Raw genomic sequence first — 8,940 nt, 5'->3', positions numbered from 1 at the left:
ATGTTTCTGGTCGCACCAATCGTGTGACGGCAAGTTATTTGGCTGGTTAAGCTTAGGCACTCTTTCGAAGTTGGTTAAGGTTAGAGTTTGTCTCAGAGCAGGGCGATAGAACACCATGCCCTGATTCCAAACTCTAACCTTAACCAACTTCGAAAGAGTCGCCTAAGCTTAACCAGTGATAAACTGGTAGTTTGCTGCTGGTCGAGGCGGAAATGGGCGCGTCACGCGATTGGGCTCACATGTCACATGACCAGAAACGTCAGTGGCCAATCAGATCGCACCAGAAACGGCAGAAGCATGAACCGGTTGGGATTCGAATAGACGCGTCCCAGTTCGCCTGTACCCGTTCCGCAACTGTAAGTAACTTCCGGGGTAGGCCTGATTGGCCCTGACAGGCACGTGACGCGGCAAACTCAGGACGCGCAACGAGGCTGCTGAGAGCTGTCGCGCGGAAATAGGCTGTCTATTGCCATTCTCTAACACAAACTCTAACCTTAACCAGCTCCTTAAAAGCGCCTAAACTTAACCGTTCTAACCTTAACCAACTCCGAAACAATGCCTAACCTTAACCTTAACCTTAACCATGCCTAACCTTAACCATAGAAAGAATATTGCCATTCTCTAAGACAAACTCTAACCTTAACCAGCTCCTTAACAGCGCCTAAACTTAACCGTTCTAACCTTAACCAACTCCGAAACAATGCCTAACCTTAACCTTAACCATAACCATGCCTAACCTTAACCGGCGAAAGAATACACGTTAAAAAAAAATCATGTTAAAATTTTTTTTTTGTGATGGGATTCGAACTCGTCAACAACGGACCGCAGGATCGCAGGACCGCTGCTCTGCCAGGTGAGCTGAAGCGCAGAATGAAAATCATGGCCGATTAGGACGGTTACATAATTCCGCAAGCTCGGCAGAGAAAGTTGCGCGTCACGTGCCTGTCGGGGCCAATCAGGCCTACCCCGGAAGTAATTTACAGTTGCGGAACAGTTATAGGCTCCCAGTTCTGCCTAATCTGTAGATGTACACAGAACCACAAGAGGGCAGCAGAGAAACTCCCAGCCACACGCAGCCACACTCTGTCTCTGACGTTACACAGACCTGTCTCTACGCGTGTACGTCACAGCCTGCTAAAACTGACGCAGTGACGTGTCACGTCGCGCCTGCGCGGGTGTGTCCAGCCAGGCTAGAGTCATCATAACAGTGGCTGTGTAGTTAGCAAGTTGGTCTCATTCTTTCAAACATTAGTGTAATAATCCTGTTTGATTTGGCTTTAATACGTTCAAGCTAAGACAAGGATACCTCGCCATAAAGCTGTCTGTCTCCCCGGCAAGACGTCAGGAATCTGGTAAACAAAGCCTGGTACTGTATTTGCAAATCTGGTATGTCATAAATGTATAGATGTAGCAGTACTGTCTATCTGTATGTCATGTATGTCATTATATGTCCTGATGAATAAAAAATGGGGGACGAAAGTCTTTCTCTGGTCTGCATCCCCTTAACAATCTTATGTATTGAGCTGTACTGTACTGTACCCATTCTGCAATCTGTTAATAAAGTTTTCAATCAATCAATCAATCAATCAATCAATGGTTTAAGTCTAGCTAACATTAGCTAACAACAACAACAACATGCATTTCAGTTCACTTAGATTAGTCTCTTAGTTAGGGGAGTAAAACCTGAACTAAACATCTGTGATAGATTCAATCTTTCAGGTTCAACATAAAAGTTAGTTATTAATTAGTGAGTTGTCTGGTTTTTGGCTGTGGGAGCGATTAGTTAAGTTAATGTTCACAAAATTGGATCGTCCTGTATTAGTAATGATTATATAGGTATTGATTTTAGATTCACAGTGTATCCCCCTGTAAATATGAATGAAACTAGATATTTCCATGTAGTACTAGTAGCAGGGGTAAATATAATGCAGCATTGGTATTGTGATACTGTCCTCTAAATGTTATTGTATTGATATGTGAGGGCATGATTATTGTGTTATTTTAATGCTACTGTAAAGGCTTTTAGATTGTTGACATTTCCTTTTAGGGATAATTCACCGTTCTTTACTGTGTGATCCATCCATTTCAGATGCACCAGGACCAGCCACGTTCCCTGCAGCACAATGAATATGGGTTCTAAAAACAAGAAGCGGGTGGTGCTTCCAAGTCGACCAGACCCACCCACCGTGGAGCAAATCCTAGAAGACATCAACAGAGCGTTTCCTAATGACCCTGTGTTCAACATCTTGGATGACGGCAGCCCAGCAGGTATGTAGTGTGGTACTTGCAAATACAATATTCAAAGAATTTGTGAATATGCAAATAAGTGTTTTTCCGCTAACCTACCACACATGCCCATCCAAAAAGAAAGTCAGTACACACAGTACACACACTACACAGTACACAGTACACAGTACACACACTACACGGTACACAGTACACACACACTACACAGTGACAGTACACACACTACACGGTGACAGTACACACACTACACACTACACAGTACACAGTACACACACTACACAGTGACACTACACAGTACACAGTACACACACTACACACTACACAGTGACAGTACACAGTACACACACTACACACTACACACTACACAGTACACACACTACACAGTACACAGTACACACACTACACACTACACACTACACAGTACACACACTACACAGTACACAGTACACACACTACACAGTACACACTACACACTACACGGTGACAGTACACAGTGACAGTACACACACAAGTGCCGTATCTGAAAACCCCTGCAGTACGATCTTTACAGTACGGAGGTGCAGTACGATCTTTACAGTACTATCTTTACAGTACGATCTTTACAGTACGATCTTTACAGTACGATCTTTACAGTACGGAGGTGCAGTACGATCTTTACAGTACGATCTTTACAGTACGATCTTTACAGTACGATCTTTACAGTACGGAGGTGCAGTACGATCTTTACAGTACGATCTTTACAGTACGGAAGTGCAGTACGATCTGTACAGTACAGCGGTGCAGTGCGATCTTTACAGTACGATCTTTACAGTACGATCTTTACAGTACGATCTTTACAGTACGATCTTTACAGTACGATCTTTACAGTACGATCTTTACAGTACGCAGGTTCAGCAGTCTTAAAGAACCTGTTGATTGAGTCAGAACAAGCTTATTGTAGAACATTAATGTTAATGTTGTTCAGCCTCCGATGTACATTTGATTTGTTCTAAGTGTTTTGGTGTACCCTCTCCGAGCACAGCCAACTCTCAGTAGATTGTTCATTGAAAGGAGATGTCGAGCTAGTATCATAATTCATCCCAATCCCCAAAAATTACAATCAAAGGCGTGACTGATGTACTATAGAACCAAAACAATCATGGAAGTGGCCAGTTTGAACAGATGTAAAGAGATGAACTCTTTACTTGTGTCTGTTCATCACAAATGATGTAACGCACAACCGAGTTAGATGCTGCATGTTGCTACTGTTGAGACTAATAACATGCCATGTGATTTTTAATTCCACGACAAGGGGCGGGACAAACGCCTACTGGGTGAAGTTACTCAACAGTAGGTTATAAGAGCATAGAGTGTGGGTAGTAGTAGGGTTAGTAGCTTCTGTCTCGTTGTGTAGGTACTGAGGGTAGTAGGGTTAGTAGCTTCTGTCTGGTTGTGTAGGTACTGAGGGTAGTAGGGTTAGTAGCTTCTGTGCAGCACGGTGGTGTAGTGGTTAACACTGTCGCCTCACAGCAAGAAGGTCCAGGGTTCGATTCCCGCTTGGGGACCAGGTTTCCATGATGCCAGGTACCCAGGTGGGGTATCTCCCAGGCCTTTCTGTGTGGAGTTTGTATGTTCTCCCCGTGCTCGCAAGGGTTTCCCCCCCGATAAGATAAACCCAATGGAAAAACATGCACAACACCAGATCGCTAGCGCTGTGGCGTCCTTGACGAAGACGGGCAGGAGCACTTGGATTGGTCCCCGGGCGCGGCCCTCGCCGACGCCTGTCTGCTCCCGGCTGCCCTTGGGGGGGAAGGACGACGGGATGGGTTAATCGCAGAGACTAATTGCATCGGCGATCCTACAAAGAACAATGCATGCGTGTGTGTTTCGGTGTGTGTGTGTGTAACCGTGTGTGCTAACCGCTAAACATTGAGGATAGTTGCATGCCAATTAAAGACCTCTGAACAGGTCCTGCATTATTATTATTATTCTGTCTGGTTGTGTACTGAGGGTAGTAGGGTTAGTAGCTTCTGTCTGGTTGTGTAGGTACTGAGGGTAGTAGGGTTAGTAGCTTCTGTCTGGTTGTGTAGGTACTGAGGCTAGTAGGGTTAGTAGCTTCTGTCTGGTTGTGTACTGAGGGTAGTAGGGTTAGTAGCTTCTGTCTGATTGTGTAGGTACTGAAGGTAGTAGGGTTAGTAGCTTCTGTCTGATTGTGTAGGTACTGAAGGTAGTAGGGTTAGTAGCTTCTGTCTGATTGTGTAGGTACTGAGGGTAGTAGGGTTAGTAGTGTCAGTCTGGTTGTGTACTGAGGGTAGTAGGGTTAGTAGCTTCTGTCTGGTTGTGTACTGAGGCTAGTAGGGTTAGTAGCTTCTGTCTGGTTGTGTAGGTACTGAGGGTAGTAGGGTTAGTAGCTTCTGTCTGATTGTGTAGGTACTGAGGGTAGTAGGGTTAGTAGCGTCTGTCTGGTTGTGTAGGTACTGAGGGTAGTAGGGTTAGTAGCGTCTGTCTGATTGTGTAGGTACTGAGGGTAGTAGGGTTAGTAGCGTCTGTCTGGTTGTGTAGGTACTGAGGGTAGTAGGGTTAGTAGCGTCTGTCTGATTGTGTAGGTACTGAGGGTAGTAGGGTTAGTAGCATCTGTCTGATTGTGTAGGTACTGAGGGTAGTAGGGTTAGTAGCTTCTGTCTGATTGTGTAGGTTCTGAGGGTAGTAGGGTTAGTAGCTTCTGTCTGATTGTGTAAGGTTGAGTACTGAAGGATTTCAGACACGGCCACTGACACATCCAGAATGATGTAGTAGGACACAGGTTTACTACTCCAGTTATATTAAAAACATTTGTGTCAAATGTCATATTACGAATAAAGAAAAGTTGTGAATTGAACACGTTGACCCCTATTTCACCAGTTGACTGTAACTGTGCCTCTTCCAATTAGATTCCAGAAGCGACTCCTCGGACAACAAGGTGTACCTTCAGAGTCGGCGGTACCTGGAGTTGAACGAGCGACTCCAGGAGGTCAGGGGCGAACTCGTTAGTCGGAGGGAGGAGCTGCGGACGGCGGGAGAGCAGCTGGAACACAGTGTGGACGAGGTCAAGGGTCGAGCGCTCTGACCGCAGTCGTCATCCCCTCTTACACGGCCGCTGTTGCCTTCGACACATTTCACATGCTCTGGTCGTACGCCCGTGGATGATTAGGACCTACTGTCTTAACGGAAAGAGGAGAGAATCGAATTCCGTACCGCTTTTGTTCTGTCGTTTTGTACCGAGCACCGTTGTGAAGAATTTACAAATCAATTGTCCCGATGCGGTGCGAGGGGAGCAACAGTTGTGATTGGAGGATCAAGAAAAGAGGGTGCGGTTTAAGATTGGGTCAATTACACATTTTTGGGTGTTCTTGATTGGGCTGTACTAAAGAACGTTTGCTTGTAACCTAGGTATTAAATTCTTGAATCGGCATTTGAATTTATTTAAATTCATTCCGTGAAGGGATTTTCTGCGCATTTGCAGATGAAAGGCGAGGCCACACACTATTCTTTAGCTGTTTATGAAAATAAATCACTATTGTCATAAAGATATTTTTGCCAATTTGAAAAGCATTTGCATGGTGCGTCATTGGGATGTCAGAAATGGACATTTGGTACAATCCTAGTAGTTGGAATGTTAATAGTTTCTTTGTTTTTGTTTACCTCTTTCTGTAATGAGAGCTAATTGTCCATAGTTTCCCTGGCATGTATGTCGGAGCATATGAAATCTCTCAGAGGCAACACTTCATCTTCAATGCAGAGGTGCATTACCCTGGACACTAACCTCTACTTGGAACGGACTCTTTTGTGACTGGAGTACTATGACAGAGTTTTGAAGTGGAATTCATCATGTAATGAATATTAAATATACAACTTAAAAATTATACCTTGTGCTTGGAGAAATTACAATTATAAATGTCATGGTGTCTAAAGAACCAATTATAATTGATTATCTCAGATGAAGAACTATATCATTCTTGTTGTGGAATATTTTCAATCGGTCAAATGAGTCAATTTGTATAAAAATAGAACATCGTTTATTAATCTGTTTCCATGGCCATAGAAAGAGTATGATCAGTTTATCATCAGAGACACACAAGCGTCTGACCAGAAAGTGACCGAGCTTTGGTCAGACATACAATATACATAATTGACATGACGTACATAAGATGCCAACTTAATAACAAATCTGACAATAAAGGTAAATAAAAATGCCCTAGTGAGAAAATGAAAACAAAAGATTCTAGGGCTTTGTTATGTCTTCACACAAGAACTGGAGTCCAGGCCAAATGTCATATCTCTAACCGTGGCCGTTATAAAAAACACTGTCAGACTGTCGCCTAGTGTCTTTAGCTTTATACTAGTTGATCATATTAACTAGTCAAGGCTGTACAGAGAACATGTATTTAACACAGATGGACATAGATCATATTTTCCAAGACATTCTGTAACCGTGTCTTCAAACGTAATTGTCTGAAGATGGTAAGTAAGAGTGTTGTGTTCATTCACAGTTAACACTTTGAGTGCCACGCCCGAGAATATTCGGGTTTACGCCCCGACCGTTGAGTGCCACGGCAGAGAATATTCAGGTTATTTTTATTTTTTATTAGCGATCTGAAATCATATTGCATCACGCGGGCCTACCGTTGGAGATCCAGGGACCGCCGGCGCTCAGATCTGAAAAAAGCGCCCCCTATCGTCTCCCAGATGGGAAATCACCCTTTTGGAATGGACTCAATGAAAGTGAATGGGAGAACGGATTTCTGACTCCACATTTTACTTCTCACTGATGCAGCCGGGGTCTACCAGAGTTCATTCTGGAGCCTCTGAGCCGTGCGGATCATGTGTTCTACTGTATACACGGTTGATCAATACAAACATTTTGGGAAATTAGCTTATTTAACATCTTCCCTGGAGTTAGACAAGAAGATACATACCTTTTTTTGTCTCTGTGCGTGCATTTAGCTTTGGGAACAGTCGCTCCGTTAGCATAGCTTAGCTTCATCACTGGAAGTGAGGCAGGACAGTACCCTGACGTTCCCTACAGGTTTGTTGATATTCTCATTCCTTCAAAGGATCCGAACCGATTGAAGTTTATGGATACCATGACTTAAAATCCTCTTACCTTGACGATTAAAAGCCTCCCCAATTTAGAAAACTGTAATCCAATGGCTGGTATTGATAATATACTACTAACTACTGGACGCTCGGAGCTAACCGGAGCTAACGCAGAACAGGATGGTAAAGCAAATATAATGACTTCCTTTCTGGGGTTTTCAAAATAAAAGTGCAATGTTTATAGCAGCGGAAAATGTTTATTTTGTACATTATCTAACATTAACACAAACCTAAACTAACTTTAGGTTAGTTGTAACGTTAGTTTAGGTTCGTGTTAATGTTAGATAATGTACAAAATAAACATTTTCCGCTGCTATAAACATCGCACTTTTATTTTGAAAACCCCAGAAAGGAAGTCATTATATTTGCTTTACCATCCTGTTCTGCGTTAGCTCCGAGCGACCCCCCAGCACCCCCTGCCGTTTTATAGTTCCCGCGTGCCTGTCCACAGAAGGTGCTAATTTGATAGAGCTAGACGTCATAATGACGCATAGCTCTACTCACGCAATTTTGAAGAACTACAATAGGTGGGTAATAAAAATGTCCTGATACTGCAACTGTCTCACGATCAGGGGCTCTGGAGGTAGAGCCGTGGTCTGCAGGGTTCGCACAAGGTCATTGAAGTGCTTAAAAAAAATTAAGGCCTGGAATTCCTTGAAAACAGCAACATTTTTAACAAGGTGCTTAGAAAGTCCTTGAAATTCAAATCAACCATTCGTATTGAAACTTTTGTTCATGATAAAATAGTTTTGAATCAAGAAATTGAATTGTTTAATCTAAAGTGTAACTAATTGTCAATAAAAAATTATTTCAATAAAAAATAATAGCTTTTAAATGCCTTTTCAAAATTAAAAATAGTGCTTGGGAAAGTACTTGAAAGTAATTGAATTTCATTTGGCAATGTCTGTGGGAACCCTGGGTCTGGCAATCGGAAGGTTCCCGGTTCGATTCCAGCTCCTCCCGGGGCAGCATGTCGAAGTGTCCTTGAGCAAGACACCTAACCCCTAACTGCTCCCGGTTGAGCTTGCATGGGCGCCTCCTCCGTCGGTGTGTGAATAGGTGAATGTGAGGCATGAGATGTAAAGCGCTTTGGATAAAAGCACTATATAGAATGCAGGCATTCAATTTGATCAGCTTCTCGCTCTCTCTCCAGGTACTGGAGTGACCAAAAGTAAACGCTCATCCTTCCCCTTGTGTGTGTTTGGTAGAAGTGGCAACCTTTCCCCCCCCCCCCCCCCCACCTCCAATGTACAGCCCTCACCCAACCCACCCAACCCCACCCCACCCAACCAACCTCCAATGTACAGTTTCTATGCCAAATGTATATACACTCCTTTTCTGGACACTTTTGTATCACAAACAGTACTGTATTTGCAAATCTGATATGTCATAAATGTATAGATGTAGCAGTACTGTCTATCTGTATGTCATGTATGTCATATATGTTATGATGAATTGAAAATGGGGGACCCTGATGTAAACAAGTCGAAAGTCTTTCTCTGGTCTGCATCCCCTTAACAATTGTATGTATTGAGCTGTACTGTACTGTACCCATTCTGCAATCTGTTAATAAACTTT

At 43.3% G+C, this 8,940-nt stretch overlaps 1 protein-coding gene across 3 annotated transcripts; it reads left to right on the top strand.

The window, feature by feature from the left end:
* The first annotated feature begins 1,191 nt into the window (after positions 1-1,191).
* cUnh19orf25 (chromosome Un C19orf25 homolog) lies at positions 1,192-6,213 on the top strand. Of its 3 annotated transcripts, none has more exons than XM_084309935.1 (3): positions 1,192-1,352; positions 2,090-2,268; positions 5,157-6,213. In XM_084309935.1, exons 2-3 carry the CDS (start codon positions 2,124-2,126, stop codon positions 5,330-5,332), a joined length of 321 nt encoding a protein of 106 aa, XP_084166061.1. In that variant the 5' UTR covers positions 1,192-1,352; positions 2,090-2,123; the 3' UTR covers positions 5,333-6,213. The 3 variants fall into 3 exon arrangements, with proteins under 3 accessions (XP_084166061.1, XP_084166060.1, XP_084166059.1); XM_084309934.1 differs by having other exon boundaries at positions 1,192-1,366; XM_084309933.1 differs by having other exon boundaries at positions 1,192-1,386.
* Positions 6,214-8,940: the final 2,727 nt, after the last annotated feature.

This window comes from Notolepis coatsorum (assembly GCF_963971535.1).
Source record: "Notolepis coatsorum genome assembly, chromosome: 3".
In the NCBI taxonomy this organism is placed as follows: domain Eukaryota; kingdom Metazoa; phylum Chordata; class Actinopteri; order Aulopiformes; family Paralepididae; genus Notolepis; species Notolepis coatsorum.
The sequence above is the reverse complement of the archived record's forward strand: the minus strand, read 5'-3'. Positions and strand labels throughout refer to the sequence as shown.